This window comes from Lepisosteus oculatus, chromosome 4 (assembly GCF_040954835.1).
Source record: "Lepisosteus oculatus isolate fLepOcu1 chromosome 4, fLepOcu1.hap2, whole genome shotgun sequence".
Taxonomy (NCBI): Eukaryota; Metazoa; Chordata; class Actinopteri; order Semionotiformes; family Lepisosteidae; genus Lepisosteus; species Lepisosteus oculatus.
Genome location: NC_090699.1, coordinates 47,844,622 through 47,864,896, shown reverse-complemented (window position 1 = coordinate 47,864,896; position 20,275 = coordinate 47,844,622). Strand labels below are relative to the sequence as shown.

At 36.1% G+C, this 20,275-nt stretch overlaps 1 protein-coding gene across 3 annotated transcripts in view; it reads left to right on the top strand.

The window, feature by feature from the left end:
* LOC102688363 (fragile histidine triad diadenosine triphosphatase) overlaps positions 1 to 20,275 on the top strand; it is a 493,799-nt gene that overhangs the window by 334,172 nt on the left and 139,352 nt on the right. For all 3 annotated transcript variants that reach the window (XM_069189317.1, XM_006630661.3, XM_015347081.2), the window contains one exon: positions 10,045 to 10,190. In XM_069189317.1, the coding sequence (XP_069045418.1) occupies positions 10,045 to 10,190 (146 nt within the window). The remainder of the gene's footprint in view (positions 1 to 10,044; positions 10,191 to 20,275) is intronic.

Here is a 20,275-nt window from a genome sequence, read left to right as displayed (position 1 = left end):
TAGGTTAATTAGCTTCTGGGAATATTGGCCCTGAGTCAGAGTGTTTGTATTTGTCTGTGTCTGCCCTGTGATGGACTGGCATCCTGCACATTATTTGCTGGGATAAGTTCCGGCTGCCCCATGACCAGTTACAAAATAGATGGATGAAAGTGACAGAAAATAACCCTTTTCATGTTTCTCAGAGTTCAGTGTGTTGTTGTGTACTGGCACAAGTGTTTTGATATTGTTACAAATGGGGAGTTACGAAACTGGTGAAAATCAGTATCTGACCGAGCGATATAGTCAATTTTGTCAGTGAAATAATTATTCATAACTCCCAACTTGTATGTGATTTCAAACAATATACCTGAGAAGCTGGTATAACTAGAGGCATGTGAATTATTTATTCTCTGGCACAGCTTTGTTGAGAGGAGTAATAATCCAGTCACACTTGGTTAAAACAAATATTACAATAAACTACACAAGACAGAAAACAAACAACACACAAAGTTACATTATATACAGTATTTACAGACAAGGCGTTTCAGAGACCTAACATTCTGGTCACCCAGAAAACCCCAGTCTGTTACTTAGCACTAAACTCTTAATATGCCTACAGAGGCCACACAAGAGATGAGCTGCTAACTAAATACAAAGCAACCTGTAGTAAAATCACTCTCTCTGCACCCTGGATGCCACAAAATAAATGGGAGCAGATATCCCTATCCATAAAATGCACCCTAATGAAGAAAAATGTATAACTGAGGTATATCCCCACCTTACTCCCAAAATGTCTCTTAATATTCTACACAGCCTTGTCCCTGTGTTTTTTTTATCTTTCTTTCAAATTCACTGAGTGAGCTTAAAGAGACAGGAATATTTACAGTATTCTGAAATCATGTAAATCTCTATTATTGCACACACAGAGTATAACTAATTGTGTTACCTATCAACATAACATTGTACATCTGAACCTGTTTAGGTTTTCCATAACAAGGAGGGTAAATACTTTTATTTGCAGTATTGCTGACATTTCTTCACCAATCAAAGTATTCAATTTGTGCATTCAAGTCGTGATTTAAAAATATTCACTTTAAAAAGTGTTCATACATTATTTATAATTTGACAAAATGGGACGTCATTGGAAGGGGGTGAATATTTTAACGAAGTGGTATACACAGCATCCATTTTCCTCATTTATGTGCTGTAATTCAGATTAGTTGTTCATCTCTTTTACCTTTTTCCCATTTTCCTTAACTGAAATGGGTTTTGATTTTCATTTGGACTTGGAATCCAAACACAGAAGTTAAATCAAGATATCCATAGCTCTGTTTTGAATGTCTGATACCCAGTAACAAACACTGGACCAACACGGAAAGCCATCAGCCAGTTTTCCCAGTATTTTTGCTCCTTCAACATTACCAGGTAAATACTTGAGTATTTATGAAGTATATTTATGAATCATTTTTAATGAGAATTATTGCAAATCTCAATTTAGACCTTATTATTCTTTTTTTTGGAGCGCACAAGTGTTAATACAAGTGACTATTTGCCAATATTTAACAGTGGCCTTGCATGTGGGGGTAAAGAATCTCAGTTGTCCGTTCTGTCTGCCAGTGCCATGTTTGTATACCTGTGATATCACTAAATAGTTGAACATGTTGCATGCATCTTGTTTCAGTGGTTTGCCTGAAAATTCTTGCAAAATTATATCTGAGATTTGTTTTGTTTGACTGTTAAGAATCTGCATTCCCGGTGTTACAATGAGTTTTTTTTGGTCCAGTTTTCATTACAGTGAAAGTCAGAGACAATGTTCCTGTCACGCCCTCTGCAGCCAGAGGGTGCTCCTTCTCTGTCCTGTCCCTAGTTTCCGGTCTGCTGTCCTTCCTGTCCCTCTCTTTCCCTTGGGCTATATATTTCCGGGTCTTGCACTCTGTCCTCGCTCAGCATTGAGGTTCGGATGTCCTGAGACCCGCCTAGCACCAGGGCGCCCCACGTCCGCTCCCTGAGGGCATAGGTTTCTATACGGCATTCCTGAACTCTTTGCACTAATGAGCCCGGGCCTTTTTCCCGTCTCGCCTCTACGCATATGGGTCTTTTTCTGCTCTCCTGCTCCCCACGGTTTGTCCCTTTGGACGTCCGTGACAGTTCCATATAGTGATTTTGGATAGCAACACTGAATCAGTACTTAAAAGTGATTTTCACAATTCTATTGAAAAAGTTTCTTTTCTTATTGGTTAGTTATTTAAATGTCTCCTGAAATGATATCAGGTGTTTATTTGCTACCCTCAGTTCGTGATTCAGACAGCTGACTTGTTCAGGTTGCCAAGTGAATGATTATCAATTGAACTGCATGAGGGAGAAAAACAATGTGTTTTTTAGGTTTGAGGTATTTGTTCCAGTATCTGACGAAGTAATTCCTTGAACAGAAAAACAAGTGATTTTTCCCTGAAAAAAACTCAGGAACCCCCTGAAGCCCTTTTGGTTGCTAACAGTAACAGTTTGTATGAATGTATGAATTGGGTTCAACAGATTCCAGATTCCAGCCATATCTATTTTGTAATGTACTAACCACATTTTCTAAATGTGGTCTGCCTACTGCCTTGTACAATTTTAATCTTAACTTTTAACAATATATTTCCATTTTCATATCTCAAATCTTCTCAGATGTCACTTTAAGGTTATATTTCAAATTTTGAAATTCTAATATACAGTATGTTTTGCTACAGTATCTGCATGCAACTACAGTACCTGCATATCTATCCACATTCTAATCACTTTTTTCAATTTAGGGTTGTGGGAAAGCCTGCCCTCTCCTAGCAAGCAACAGGTGTAAGTCGGGATACACCCTAGACTGTATGCCAGTCCATCACAAGATAGACAAACTCAAACACAGAAATGCACAGACCAATTTTTCCAGAAGCAAATTAACCTACCAGTAAGCTTTTGGACTGTAGAAGGAAACCAGAGCACCAGGCAGAAACCTACTGTAGGTGATCATGTGGAGAACATACAAACTTCATACAAATAGAATCCCATGTCCAAAAATGAACCCGTGGCACCAGTACTACGAGGCAGCAATGCTAACCACTGTTCCCCTGCACTTGTGTACATTAAATGGCACCTGCCAGGTGTTTGCCTAATCCCACAATTAATTCTAAATCTTTTTGAAATTTTCTTCAGTAGTGTCTGCTGATGTTCTTAGTTTGGTATTGTGGGGGGGGGGGGGTAGTTTGCTACCAGAATCTTGATCATTGACATAAGCTATGAGGAGTAGTGCTCCTATAACAGATCCCTGTGGTACTCTACTAATTGCATCACACCATTTATTTCTCACATCTTTATTTATTTTCTTACATCTGTGTGCTGTCCATTAACAAATTTTTAATTAAAGTGCCAGTATTACCTTGAATTTGAGAATTAATCTTTGATGAGGAACCTTAAGAAAATCCTTGCAGAAAATCAAAATACACTATACCACATCATATGCTCTTTTCTTATCCATTTCTGCTGTTGCTTGTTCAGAAATCTGTAACAGGTTTAAGACCTAGCTTTTGTAGACTTATACCTTGGAATCTTCTTGCTATACAAATGATTTACTAGTTTAAATTTAGTCATGGTTTCTATAAACTTACTTGTAACTGAAAAAGACCTATTGGTATAGACCATTTATAAAGGAACGAGTAAAGGTTTATTCCATGCTGAAAAGAGAAGAAAAGAAACACAATGTTTCGGCTATGGAGCCTTCTGCATTATGCACTTCTGCATGTGCCATATTTGTGTTCATAGCAAATTCTTATATATACTGTACATTATATAAATCTATTGTATTTTTTTTCAACTTTCTAAACATTTAAAACATTTATACATGAAATACAAACTTGTTAATACTTCCAAAGCTCAGTAAAAACAGGTTTATTAGATACTTCTTATCTGGTAGAATGAGAATGCTCTGTATTTACATTGATTTCCGTTTTATTGAAATGGAGAATAGTTCTTATCTAAACTTGACCACATTTCCAATTCAAATGGGTTTATCTTTCTTTTATCAAAACCATTGATATTCTTATCATTTGTTTTTATCTCAGCTGGAGCTTGTCTGTCTGGGACTTAGCTCAGAACTTGGCAGTGTTTGTTCTGAATAATGTACTGTAGCAAGACAAATATGAATTGTTCTTCTTTTTATTTTTTTTCATGTTATATCCACATCCCCCTATCTTGTCTTCTAGGGCTTACTGTAAGTAAAATTTATTTTATTTACGTGTATTAAATTAATATCTACTTTGGATCAACCATTTTTTTTCAATACACTATTGAAATGAGTACATAAGTATTCTTCCATTCCTTTAATAGAAGTTTTACAGTGTTTGTGTTCAACAGCACAAGTATTCATTAAAACGTCAGGTAATATACCTCCCAGAATGTTTCTCTCTTTCTTTGTAGCTCTCATTATTGTGTATAATTCTCCACATTGGTGCCTTTTAATTTATTAGAATCATGCTTGACACCCCTGACATAATACTAGATGGAAACACCTTTGGAAGCAATTATAGATGCAGATCTTTTTGATGAGTTTCTACCACCTTTAGATCCCTGGATGGTGTTATTTTCACCTATTCTTTTTTGTAATCTTGCTCAGTCTCTGTCAGGGTGGTTGTGGATCATGAAGTTACAACTATTCTAAAGTCTTAAAACCAATTTTAATTCATAATTCCTTAATTCATAATTCATATTGGCTACAAATCAGGACTTTGTCTATAGTGTAAGTTTGGCACTATTGTCCTCATGACAATCCCCATTTTAGGTTTTTGCAAACTAAAGCATAGAGTTTTCCTCTATGACTTGTCTGTACTATCTCCATTCACTTCTTCCTCAGTACTGACAAGTTTCAACAGTCCCAGCAGATAAGAAAGAGCCCCATAACACCTCCCTTAACAACGGGGGTTGTGTTGATTGAGTGATGCACTGTATTTGTGTTACATTTTGATCAAAAAGCTTCAGTTTTGTTCTTGCATGACTACAAAAAATGTTCTTCATGTTTGCAGTACTTGCAGTATTGTTTAATTTTTTTTTTGAAAGTTCAATGTGGGATTTTATTTCTTTCTTTCTGTTCACAATAAGCCAGGAATATGGCGTGACTCTTTTATTGTTTTGTTGACTTTTTTCTTCCCTCTCAGCCATTGAACTCCTTCAAGTTAATATTTTTTCTCACCAGTTTCCTCCTTATTCAGTTGCTCAGTTTGTATGGACATTCTGATCTAAGCAGTTTCATGGTTTAATATTTTTTTGAAAATCACTACATGCCTGACAGCTGCCTGCCAGAATATTTATCTGAAATCATATGAAAAATTATTAATTGAACCCAGGTAGAGGCCATTTAGTTGTGTGACAATCCATTTGTGTGACATAGTGTGACTTGTCAAAGTAATTCTGTTCCCATTAACTAATTTATTTTTGCCCATAGCAAAGTGGATGAATACTTACGCAAACAACTTATTTTCGTCATTGATTTTGATTGGGTTTTGATTTTTTTGTTGACATTTACCTTCTATCACCTATCAAAGTGTTCAGTTTAAGTATTCAAGTTTTGATTCACTTAAAATTTTCACTTTTGCAAAGCATTCTATAATAAATGCTGCAGTGAAAGTCATCTTGGCATTCTGTCTTCAATCACTTCATTACTCATTATGTTAAACACTAGATGCAATAGGTGTTCTGTTCAATAATTTCTTCTTATTTTTTTCTCTCTCACGCACACAGCCCTCCATCCATAGAGGGGCACTAAATGCATGATGGTATTTTGTCTTAAGCCAAGGTAGACCATCTTAAATAAAATATAAAGTTGTTCAAAACTCTCCAGATTAATTGCCTTTTTGAGATAAAGGATTGCATAAGCATGTATTAATAATGCTAAATAATGAATACATCTGTGGTAAGAAACATGTTTTTTCAAATACCACAGACCTTGGGAGATATGTTTTGAAATACAGATCTACTCATCTCCTCTCATCGGGGATGGAACAAAATGTAGAGCATGAGGCATTGTGAAACCAACTGGATTAATATTATAATACAAAAAATGAGTCACACTGTTCAAAACCACCTGCTGTTTGGTTTGGTTTTTATAAGATGATAAAACTTGATGTTATTCATTGCTGTTGTAAACCTCGATCTTTCTCATGTGTTGTCTCACTCAGTTGTATAAAGGAAAAAAAAAAGTAGATGTAGTGTACTTTCTACTTCAAGGCTCTGAATAATTCTATCTTGGTATTTTCTTAGAATGAATTTAGTACAATGGCATAGTGGTTAACATTGCTGTCTTTCCAGCACTTGCAGTGCTGGGGCCCTGGTTCAGTTCTTAGGGTTTGCATGTTTTTCTCTGTTTGCGTGGGTTTCCTCTAGATTCTCTGGTTTCCTCCCTCAGTCCAAAGACATACTGGCATGTTAACTGGCTTCTGGAAAAGTTGTCCCTGGTGTGAGTGTGTGCATGTCAGACATTCAGGAAGTGCCTGTTGCTTGTTGGAATAGGCTCCAGCACCCCTGCGATCCAGTGTTTGAGAAAGCATTTAGAAAATGGATGGATGTTAGTACAGAACTCTTTGATTGTACAGTTTTTGAGTTAGGTGCTCCAATCTCTGTTTACACAATATATAGTCAATATAAATAATACAGATTCAAATTAATATGTTTTAAAAATGTCCACAGTTAATGGTGTTTAGTATACAATAAAAAATACAGTATGTAACATTATTTCTAAATATTTAATCTGTTACTAACTGCATTTTGTATACTATGGTATTGTCTGCATGATAGTTTCTTATCAATATTTAAATATTGTTACTTAGTATTTTATTTGAAATACAGTATTACATCTCACTCCTGAACTAACTTTTAGCTATTTGAAAGGGAATTACCTTACCTTGTGCTGGCATTTGGAATTGGGAATTTGTGGAAACTATTGACAATGGAGAGGATCTACAGTATGTGTTTTACGTACAGTAGTACGATACAAGAAATGAACTATAGAAAAGTGTAGGTTATGGATGACATTGCTTCAGTGTCACATTCTTGTGCTAGAGTCTATAGGTACACTGTGCCACACACTGTCCCTAGGCTTAGGTGAACTAGACGACTGCCTAGGAACTTCAATATGCAACACTCCATTTTCGCCGCATTTAAATGTAAGCAACAGTTTCCTCCAGTGGCTCATTCTGTTGTTCCTGCGCTAATTTAGGCCGTTAAAAAGTGTGTCGGTTATAAATTACTGTATTATTAATTGTAAATATAAGTGTAGTAGTTTATTTCTATGTAGTAAATGACTATCATCCTCACTGTAAGATGACAATATGAGTGCGGATTCAGCTACTGCTACACCGAATGCTGTGCTTTGTCTAGTTTCAGGAAGTAGTGAATGTTGTGTTGATCAATTTTATTAATCTGTCATTACATCTAACATGTAATTAAATATTACAACTGACCTGTTCCTTGTGTTGCAAACTATGCCCACATTTTTTAATGGTAAAAATTTAAATAATGTAGTTGCAAAACCATCCTCTAAAAGGACATACTGAGAAAAAGAAGTACAGAAAAGAAGTTCAGGATAAGGGATCTCAAAGCAGAGGTACTGCATGCCAACTCAAGTTGTTATAATAATGCATTTGTATTTAATTTAGTTTTAAGTCTGTCAGATTCATGTAGATAGTGAGCAGTTGACGATCCACATTTTCTAGTTAGAAAATGTGGAAATACTTGAGGTGATTTACTAGAAGTTAACAGATTCATGTTTCGTGTTATTACTTTCACTGTTATCTTTTTCAAATGTGTGCTTCTTGTTCTTGTTTGTAATTTATTTGTTATGTGTTCTTCATAGCTGCTTAATAATTCATTTATTTTTCTCTAAATAGTCAAATGTGTTTGGAATGGGAGCTAATAATGATACATTATGCACAAATTGTGATCTGGAGGGCCCCTTTCCAAGATCTTACCTAGGGGTCTTAGAAAGCCATGGTCAGCTATGGCTACAGGTACAGTAGCATCAGTAATTACAGACTAATGACCACATCGTGCTTTAATGTGACAATATCCCTGTAGACCATAGCATACTGAACCAGCATTTCCCAATCCTGTTCCATGTAACCTCATTGTCACAGGCGTTTGCTGCACAGGAGCTCTAAAGTACATACTTGAACACTTTATTGAACTAATAGATTAATAAATATTATTTTAATGTTTCCTTTCTTTTAACTTTTGAATTTTGTAATGTAAAATTGTTACATCTTTTAGAAAAGCAAAATGAGGAGCAACATCTATTTAAATTGTTGGTTCACTCAAGGCTTCAGATAAGTGAGAACTCATTGAAATCACCAGGATAGAGAAGATCTGCTCTGTCCTATATTCTATAAAGACCAGAACAGTAACACAATGCAGGAAAATAGAATTGAATTGAATATTATAGAATTGAACCATAGAATTGAAAACAGTTGTAATATAAAAATATAAAACCATTAAGTATGATTCAGTTATGTCATAAAGATACTGTACATTATACTGTATGTAGACTCTATGGTTTTCCAGTACCTGCTGATAGGAACACTAGACTGGACAAATCTGAAACTCATTTTTTCATTAACGTTTTGCATTTTATTTAATAACTGCTTCCAGTATCTTTATACTTTTGTGGTCAAGTTTGCCTTAATTTACTTGACAGTAATTCAGAAATAAAGTTGTATTTATTATTGTTGTTGTGTAATTTGATCACAGCTATGCCACAGATACATTTCTGAAGCATCTAATCATTCACTGTTAGGTTAAAGAAAAACGTTTTATTGAACATTGTAGGTATACTTAAGTAAACATTATATAGTATCACATATAGTATCACAACAACATCTTTCATGTTTTTATATTTTGTTTGTTAAAAGCTAATATAATGTGCTTAAGAAGACAAAAACATTCAAGAAAACTTAGCTGGAATATGTTTTTACTTGTATTAATATAATTAAAATTTATGAATATTAAATATATAAATATTTAACATGAATATTAAATTGAAAGAAATGAGAATGGAAAAATAAACAAGTTATTGTACTACATGGAGTACAGTATGTTAAAATTATAACTTTAGCACATCTCTCTCCCTCTCTCTCAGTATATAAACTAGACAACATAATCAACCATAATCCATCCATGTGACTAAATCATTTTCACTGTTTTATTTCTTTAGAAAACTAGGAACAGAAATCACAAGGAATAGACAGTGGCTTTAGGGGCCAAAGTCTCATACTTGAATGAAACATCTTTTTGAAGTGTAGTATTATTTTGTAGTAGTATAAATTTCCCTGTACAGAGAATCACCCTGGGACTCTCTAGGCCATATTTTAGGCCAGTGTTTCTCAACGTTTTTTTATCCCATGGTACATTTACCAAAACATAACAACTGTACAGTACACTGTCCCCATCCTATATACTGTAGATATTCCTGGTCTGGGCTTATTAATATTCCAAACAAAATATTTAGGAAATATTTAGAAAACCATATGTTTAGTGTTTAATATGAGTTTGCCTCTAATGGTATAGTCATCTAATTCTGACAGAATCAGACAACAGTAAAAACTCTTCAGCCACTCTGTGTCCTTGAGACTTGAAACACTTAACTACCACCACACACACTTCTCACGTGAGCAGTCTTAGACAATGGCCTGTGTTTCTGTCTTGTTTGCAACATGCATCATGACACTTTGGGTACAATATTTAATCTATATAATCTATCCAAAATTCTACAGCACACTGGTTCAAAAACTTTGCTTTAGCTGTTTGTGAATATATAGCACATCATAACTGCCTTTTTCCAATACTTCTAATTATTACAAAGATGTAAATAATAACTATGTAAAAATACTGATGATTTGTTGTATTTACATAGCACTTTTCATTCCAAGGGATCCCCAAGCACTTTTCTTATTGGATCTGACCAATCATTCACCACTAATGATTGAACAACATGCACCACTGACTCCTCTGGCTGTCAGTAGGATTGTGATTTTCTTTAACACAGATCAATGTCAGATGTGCTCATCTGCCCTCTCAGACCAGTGGAGCGTTTTCGGGACCTTCATCCTGAGGAGGTGGCAGACTTGTTCAGGATGACACAGAGAGTGGCAAATGTAGTGGAGAAACACTTTCAGGGTACCTCACTGACAATTTCCATCCAGGTACAGTATGACGTCTACATCCTGGGGCACAATTAAATCTGATCACCGGCTGTTACCAAAGAGCCTAATATAAATGGAGTGAATGGTTGGTTGATTTGCACATGTACAGTATCATAAAAATCTCAAATTACACCAGGCTATGAATCCCTTGCCAGTCACACTTTACAAGACAAGTGCTTACTGGCTGTTTCCCATTGGAGAGATAAAATCAGCTGAAGTGAAGTACTGGGTCTATTATTTACAGCTGAGTTTATCTTAAGTTTAATTTATTCACCAAAAGCTGTTCTTCTTTTAATGCTACCTCTACTAGTATGTATCCCATTACCTCTGTATCTACCTCTGCATGAATGAGAGAAGAAGCAGGAGATATTAACTGAGTCAATGTTTCTGAGCAGAGTAAGAATCTGTGGGATGAAGAACTTCAGTTATAGACCTGCACAGTGCATCTCTTAAACAAATGGGAATTTTGAATATTTGTGTTTTATTTTTGTGTTTAAACTTTTCAGAGCATTTTCCCTTCTCTTCAGCATTTTCTAAAAAAACAGCTAGTTTTAAATTGCAAATACATCATTGAAAGTGAAGTTTATACATGTACAGTACCTTCAGATTCTGTGTTAACACTAACAATGTCTTTCATTTGTACTGTATAGCACTTCTGTCCCAAGCACAGTCAAAATGGAATTTGAGTTAACACCCTCACTCTTACAAACAGTGTCATTAACTGTATAAGCTCTAACTTACAGAAATATATTATCTTTAGTTATTTAATCAAACCCAAACGAAAGTAATCAGGACCTTTGTTTATCATCACATTATAAGAATGTCTCTTCCTGCGGTACAGCATACTGTAATTTGTCACCATACTGGGCCTTTGGTTTGGAAATTCTTGTCCAGAGGGAATGATGCCACTTATTTGTGGTACACCACTTACTGTGCAAAAAGAATCTGATTTTCCTTAGAGATCTCCCTTCCCACTGTTGTCCAGGCCTGGATGCCTGGAACCATGTTATTACACAGAGATGCCCTACATTTCTGGATAAAGAAAACAGCATGACTTTAAAGTGCAGACATTCCAAGTCTCCCGGAAGTCCTGGGAGTCTCCGGGAAATCAGCATCTCCTCCCTGACTCCTGCGAGTGATCTCGTGGAATTTTTCTGTTGGTGACACCCCTGGTCCGAAAAATCATCAGCAAAATATTTTCCTGTCCACGATTTGTTTTCACGAGGAGAACCCCCTCCTGGGCCGCAATTTTGGCAGACACCCCCCCCCCCCTTCAGCAACAGCGATTTACATGTCATTGTCTGCATGCACGCACCCGTGCCACTTGCAATGTTTATGTAACACAACGACATGGAGAAGCAACAAAAAAAGGTCAAATACAAAACCCATTTTTTATCAGAGTAAACAAAGGTTTACCTTTGCCTTATACCTATAAAAAACAATGTTACTGCACATTAACTCATTGCACTGTCTGTAACAGCGATATTTCCATAGCTGGCAGTGGTTTATTTATTATTGCAAAAGACATGTCGAGGTGAGTTTATTGAGCTGTTAGATAATTGAACTGCTGGTTATTAGCTTGGTCAGGTCTCATGGAGCATTATCAGTGCAATATTGTTGTTATCAAAAAAATATATATATATATATTTGTTACCTAGTTCCAACAGTGATGTGGAAGGGGCATTCAGCATTGTGCATCACAGATAAAGACAGAATTCAGAGGTCAGCTTGCACACGAAACTCTTGTGAATCTTGCAAAATCAACAAATTAATTGATACAGACTGCTATGACCTTGAGCCATATGAGAATCTGCTCAAATCTGCTAAACAAGCCGCATCTCTGTACAACGAAGGTTTGCAAAGAAAGTGAGATTTTTCAACTGGACTGGAGTAATAATATCTATAGTGTATCGCATATACAGTTACAAAAAAAATGTTTGTGAACCCTTTGGAATTACCTGGATTTCTGGATTAATTACTCAATAATTACATTAATTAAAAATGTGGTCTGATCTTCAACTAAGTCACAATAATAGACAAACATAATCTGGTTAAATAACACAAACAATTGTACTTCTTGTCAATACTAAACATTCACAGTCTAGATTGGAAAAAGTATGTGAACCTGTAGGCTAATGACTTCTCCAAAAGCTAATTGGACTCAGGTATTCCAATCAATGAAATGAGATTGGAGGTGGGTTGGAGGTGCCCTGCCCTATAAAAAAGGCACACAAAGGTCGGTTACTGACAGATTCTGACCTTGCAGAGATGCATAAAGCTGAAAAAATACAAAAGCATTTGTAAAGGCCTGGGTGTTCATCAATCCACAGTAAGACAAATCTTCTACCAATGGAGGAACTTCAGTACTGTTGCTACTCTTCCTAGGAGTGGGCGTCCTGCAAAGATTACGGCAGGAACGCAGCTGGCAATGTTGAAGGAGGTGAAAAAAAACCCTAGGGTAACAGCAAAGGACCTGCAGAAAACTCTTGAACTTGCCAAAGTCTCTGTTCATGTGTCCAAAATAAGGAAAACACTGAATAAGAATGGTGTTAATGGAAGGACACCACAGAGGAAACCACTGCTCTCCAAAAAAAAACATTTCTGTACTTCTGAAGTTTGCAAAAGACCACCTGGATATTCCACAATGCTTCTGGGACAATGTTCTGTGGATGGATGAGACAAAAGTTGAAACGTGCAACACTATGTTTGGGGGAAAAAAACCCCAACACCAAAACCTCATTCCAACCGTGAAGCATGGTGGAGGGAGCATCATGGTTTGGGGCTGCTATGCTGCCTCAGGTCCTTGACAGCTTGCTATCGTAGAGGGAACAATGAATTCAAAATTGTATTGAGAAATATTTGCAGGAGAATGCCAGGGTAGCAGTCCGTCACCTGAAGCTTAATAGAAGTTGGGTGATACAACAGGACAATGACCCGAAACACAGGAGTAAATCAACATCAGAATGGCTTAAGCAGAAGACGTGTTCTAGAATGGCCAAGTCAGAGTCCAGACCTCAACCCAATTGAGATGCTGTGGCATGACCTAAAGAGAGCTGTTCACGCAAGGAATTACAGAAATATCAATGAACTGAAACAGGTTTGTAAAGAAGAATCATCTAAAATTCCTCCTAACCATTGTGCAAGTCTGAACAGCAGCTACAGGAAATGTTTAGTGAAGGTTACTGCTGCTAAAGGAGGTTCTACCAGTTACTAAATACAAGGGTTCACATATTTGTTCCAGACTCGACTGTGGATGTTTAAACAATATGTTCAGTACTGACAAAACATAACATTTATTATTATTGTAGTCATGATGTAAACCTTTGGATTTTCTCTTCTTAGTGTGCATTCATTAAATTACATTTCAAAATCCAAAAATAGATCTTCTCCTCACCTTCACCCTAGGTAGCAACATTTCAGAATCTTCATTCTCCTTTTACTTTTACTGAAGATCTTTGCACAATTTTAACCTTTTTCTTTAGAATTGTGCTGAAGTCATGTTGTACCTACAATCTTACTATTTTCTTAAACTTCATTTTTTTAAATTTTAATAGTGTTTGTACATGCTGTGTATAGAGTACTTATCGACTATATCTACGGTATATTCTATGACATTATTGTACAAGTATGATCATGTTTTTGATGTGTTCATGTGTGTTGGTTGCTTCTGGAAATAGTTTGGAGTGGGAAATAAAGTTAAATTGTTCCTCTTGCTGATACAGATGCAGCCATTCAAAACAAGTGAGGTACGCTGTGGTAAAACGCAGTGTCGTAGTTTAACGTGTCGTAATGCGTCATAACACGTCATATCCCATCATACCGCAGTTATGATAATAGTATCCAGAGTTACCATCAGGTGAAGCTAATAAAGCTTAACCTCTCATTGTAAAGCTTTTGAGCTGTCGCCAGAAAACACCCAGTTTAGAATCCCGATCACTGCTGAGGGACAATATTCAGTTAAGAATTTAAGTTGTATACTCTTTAGACTTTTAAATTTAAACTGTGTGTTACAGCACGTTAATCATTCTACATCAAAAAGTTGGTATATTTTATGAAAGCAAGATTGCTCAGTTGGACTAATGTACAAAATCTACCACCTTTATCATAAATATTTTAATTATGCAGAAATATTTTATGCATCAAAGTCTTTACCGAAGATATTACTAATAGTGTTAATAATGAATGACCTTGGACAAGCTGTAAACTCAAAGTATTACCTTGGTCCACATACTTTGTAATCGTTTTTGTAAATGGAAAAGACTATTTTTTCTCTGACAAAAAGTAACACCACAGCATTTCGTTGATCCCATCACGTATTCGTTTCCAATCATACAAAGTAAGTCTTGAGAATCTCCGATTTACCATGCCTTTTACATGCTCATAAACTATATTAATTTAGGAACATAAACATATTATGTATACTGTATATTGTAGGTCTTGGTAGTTTCAAGAAAAAATACACACCAGTATTTAATTTCTCCCTAAACATTTTAAGCATCAAGTCTTACATGTGGTTATTTCAGAAACGTTTTTACGTGCTCCTTCTGACCATGTTACTGTATGTTTATATACTTTGTGAAAAGTGATCGTTTTAAACTTTTCTGCGAATATGTTCGTTATTGGAGCAAACAAAAGCATACTTTTAGAATTTGATTAATAGGGAATATAATACAGTATGGAATCGCGTATCTAAAGAAATTAATAATGATATAATAGCACAAACAGTAGTATAAGACTTTAGAATACCAATACCAGCAATATACAGTTTACATAATATGTTTAAATTAATATTGTTTATGACCTTCAGATGCGTTATGCTCCTATTCTTTTTATGCTCAGCTGCTAAAATTTCCGTTTAGTTGTAAAATTCAATATAAATATTCTACTAAGCGGATTAAAATGTACACAGTAAAGAGATTAAATGATTAAATCTTTTCACTACCGACCAATGCACCACGAGTGCCCCTGTCAGTCATTTTGGCCAGCCAATCACATACCATGGTACGGTGCGGTGGTTCGTGCATAGATGCGTGTGGTACAGGTCTGTACCGTGAACTTTGAATGGCTGTATCTGTATTTCATTTGATCATTTCAAGTATTTTTTCCAGACTTTATAGAATTCCAGCAGCCATGTCACCCTGCAACTCACAACTGGCAACCCACTGAAGCTAAGCAGGTGTGAGCCTGGTCAGTACCTGGATGAGAGACCTCCTGGGAAAAACTAAGGTTGCTGCTGGAAGAGGTGTTAGTGGGGCCAGCAGGGGGCGCTCACCCTGCGGTACATGTGGGTCCTAATGCCCCAGTATAGTGATGGGGACACTATACTGTAAACAGGTGCCGTCCTTCGGATGAGACGTAAAACCGAGGTCCTGACTCTCTGTGGTCATTAAAAATCCCAGGGCGTTTCTCGAAAAGAGTAGGGGTGTAACCCCGGCGTCCTGGCCAAATTTCCCATTAATTTCCTAATAATCCCCATCTATGAATTGGCTTCATTACTCTCTGCTCTCCTCCCCACTAATAGCTGATGTGTGGTGAGCGTTCTGGCGCACTATGGCTGCCGTCGCATCATCCAGGTGGATGCTGCACATTGGTGGTGGAGGGGAGACCCCATTACCTGTAAAGCGCTTTGAGTGGAGTGTCCAGAAAAGCGCTATATAAGTGTAAGCAATTATAATTATTATTAATTATTAATTATAATTCATTTTTGGCATGAAAGTACAAAATCTTTGTGTTCTTTTTTAAAATTCGTACCTAAACAATAGTGAGAGAATAAGTGAAGATGGACACGAGAAGGTTGTGTTTTTTTTTTTTACAAGAATCAATGTACTGCCAGTCTGGAAAGACTACAGGTACTATAGATTTGCTCTTAAACTTTAAAACACAGGATTTGTTTCAGAACATTTTTCTTCCTAAAACCACATGCACTCTAAGCCTCTTTTAAAAATCCCATTACAGAAAATACATATAAATACATATTTTTCTTTTTTTCATTTTCAATTTTTTCATTTTCTTTAATTAAAAAATTAAATATACATTAAAAGAATTTCAAAGTGACGTTGAGAAAACTTCCTGAGCTATCAAGCCATTGTCTGAAGAGATGCGTTGCTTGGTAAAGAGTACTTAAGCCTTCTTTTACTTTGTTGAGGAATGTTTCCATTCAGCTTCTCCATAACAGAACTGTGTTTTGCTCTCTGCTCTGTGTTAGATATTCAATGTAGGTCTATTGTATTGAGAATTAATAGAAGGACACCATCTGCTGGAATAACATAAAAATGTGTTGATCTTTTGTTTTTCAAATATTCCAACAGCCTGCAAATTATAAGCGATTAACACACATTTCTCGTGTTATTTTTGTGGGGATCCATTTCCATTTATTATCATGATTTTACTACTCTGTACTCCACATAAATGAAATGCCAAACATGGCTAAAAATAGATTTGAAACAAATATTCTTGGCAGATTTAGATTTAAAAGATGTCATTTTTATGTATAGAAGGCCACTTATATTGTTAAAATATCCCTACATTGTCAGTTTATCAGGAGTTATCTTTGTCTAGGTATTTTTTCAACTTATTCCCCCAACCAGACACATCCCTCTTCATGGTGATGAGTCCCTGCGTATGGATATACTATAAAAACACACATGTACTATAGTTAAACATAATTTCCATAGCTATATATGCTGTCCCTGTTACTTTACTGACAGCTAGAGGAAGAGCTCTCCTTTGTGAAATCTGGGTACAGAATAAAATAACATGCTCATAATAATGTAATATATATGCTAATTTTATAATCAATAAACTGTGTTGGATTTAATTAAAATGATTGCATTCTGATATATTTTAATACATGCAAAAAATTACAGGTATGTATTTTTTATTGTTTCCTTATGCTGTACCTTAGGTTTGGAATGATTTTGATGTGTCATTTGCAATTTCTTTCACTTCCTCCCACAAAACAACTGATTCAAAATACTTTTTCTCTGTTTTAAATGTGTTGTGCCATATTGCTCTGCTGTTCATAGACTCTAGTGGGCTGATTTCAGTCCATTGCTGTCTAAACAGCGATAGAATGTGACAGCATGGCAAGAGAATATTCTGTTGCACGTCAAGACATTTCACTCTTGAGCTGAGTTATAGGCTTGCTAGATGGAGTTATCGGCTTCCTCTCATTTGTAACTTATGTGCACATGGATACACGTCTTCACCTGGAATATTTAAACTCTTAGTGAAACGAAAACATTGTGCACATAAGTTAATAAGGTGATCAGCGATTACATTAGCATTCACAAAGGTTATAATTATTCAGTGCTCCTGTGGGAGTTTAAAGTATCAACAGCAATCAAGCTTTTTTATTTTGAATTATTCAAAGAAAAGCCAAAAAATAGGTACAATTTCCTTAGTAAAATTCATACATTCTTTAAAAAATGTTTTAATATTTTGAGTGAAGTAGTGACCGCATGTCTCTGCTTTTAATTTTCTGAAAATATTATAAATACCATATACTGGATGTTACCTGAGTGCATTTGTATGCTTAAAAGATGTGATAAAAGAACTACCATGTCAAAGTTGTAACATAGGAGTTGCAAATAGAAATGGCAGTCAAATCTTGTGACAGATCATCTAAACACCATAAGGTTATTAAAAAAAATGCTTGACCTTGAAATATATTCAGAAATTAATCAATTTTAGCATCTGGGTGAGTAATTGTTGGACAATAAGCTTTGACTTATGCATTAAGGGACAGTGGTGGGACTTTCATTTGATTCTCATGATCTGTACCCACATGGTGAGAATGCTGTGAATTATTAGTTGATCTTGTGGGAACATCTCTTACCATGTCAAATGTTTATTTTTAGATTTAAATCAGATTAATTCATCAATTGGACAAAGATCCAACAAAAAGGCATCTGCTTAGCAAACAAACAAAACAACAAATGAAATAATAATAATAAACTTTATTTTATATAGTGCCTTTGAAGGTGGCTTCTCAAAGCGCTTTGCAGAACCACTGGATAGGTTGGAAGAGTCATTCTGTACAATCTTGATCTCAACTCAGCCTGTTGCCAATTAGAACATGGTGAACTGTGTTTGTAATGTGTCTCCATACTTAAGAAAAGCATTTCTGTTTTCCATCAGAAAGGAAATAAATAACCCCTGAGAACTACAGGAGACTTGTGGACAAAGTGCCTCATTGAGCATTGGTAGCAGTTGTGATAATGACATGAGAATGCATTAGGATTTACAAAAATGACCTGTTGTGATAAGAACTTACCTAATATAATTTGCATGAGAAGGAGGTTATTCTTTGTGACTTTTAACTTTTTAGTCATATAGTTGTTTGAATTCTTAGGCATTATAATTAAGATTGAGTTTAACTCATAAAAAATAATTTTACTGTCACTAATAGTCCTTATGTGTTAATATTTGTATAGTGTGCGATATTAAAGCAAGTGCGAGTCAAACATAAACATATACAAACATAAAAAAGTCTTCTCCAGCAATTCTTAGGCAGGGCAGTAGTAGCCTATGCATCTTTCACATGTAATCACCACAGAAAAAACCCAAGACTAAAAAGGCATCTATTCAATGGAGACATCTATCCTTTCCCTCTTTAGTGCTGTCTGTGATTCAGCAACAAGTATAACATACTTCATGCTTCTGCAAATGAAGTTAAAGCTGCAAGTAATTCTGCCCCATGGTTATACTTATCCATATACAGAACTACAATACAGTGCATAGGGAAGCTTGGTTTTGAAACTTTGGCTCTTTTTCTATCACTGTTAAATAATAAGCAATGTGAGCTAGGTTTAGACCATCATGAGATAAGTTTTTTTAGAATCCTGCTGATGTGTGTTCCAGTAATAATCTTTCTCATTACAAGAGGTTCAGACATTTGGTTCTGGTCTTGACTGAGGAGCCAGTGGTGTGAAGCTACCATCTGTGGGATTGTGACTGAACTCCTCAGAGTCAGAATTGCATTTTACAGTGCAGATCTCACACAGAAAAGGCATGTTCTTCTGATTGGCCAAGAAGAGCCAAGATCAGTGGTCAGAATTTCAGCGGAGACAGCTCAAGTGGTAGTGTGAGCATAGCTCATAGACTTGTTAACATGATTTTATTATGAGGACATCTATAACCCTGTGAAGTAGTGGCAGAGGTGATTGGTCTGTTTTAAAATCCTACTGTTTATTAAGATCACTCTATTGGCCATATGCAATTTCTTATTTTAGGAATTTGTCTTTTCACTTGCACTCCATAAGACACACAGACTGGGAAAGAAGTTTGGGGTCAGAGTGCAGGGTCAGACATTTATACGGCGCCCCTGGAGCAGTTGGGGTTAAGGGCCTTGATCAGGGGCCCAATGGAGTAGGATTCCCATGGTCCATAAACATACTGGTAGTTTAACTGGCCTCTGGTAAAATTGGGAGGAAACTGGAGCACACAGCTGGGGCAAACGTGGGGAGAACAAACAAACTCCACGTGTCCTGAAATGAACCCAGGGTCCCACTGCTGCAAGGCAGCTATGCTAACCACCGCACCACGGTGCCACCCTTAAACTCACAATTCAATTGAAATGTAAACAGTGGGATACTCATTTGAGGGAAATGAGTACCTCACTGTTTTCAGGGTATACCCTGCTCTGCTCTCCTTGCTTGTTAGGATAAACTCTGGCTCCTTGCAACCCTGAACCTGCACCCCTGAACTAGAAGAAGCACTTAGTAAATGGATGGATAGTGAATACAATGGCATCTCTTTCACCTCCCTTCAACCATGCAAAACAGCCTAAACAAAATTGTATTTCTTACTAAACCTGTTTTTGCTAGAAAGTTTTTGATGGGTTCTTTTATATGCTTTTGTTGTAATAGGTCATACAAATACCAGCGAGTTGCGGTTATAAAGTTGACTGTTTCTGCTTTGTACTACCTTTTTGCGTGCTTCACTGGTGTACAGTACTAAGTGCAATCATTAGGCACTGTATGCAGTGTGCCCTTCATCCTTAACCAGACTGTATCTCCTTTAATGGCCTCAGCAGCTGTATTTTGATTTGCATTGTGTTGACCTTTTCATAACAAGAGGCTGTA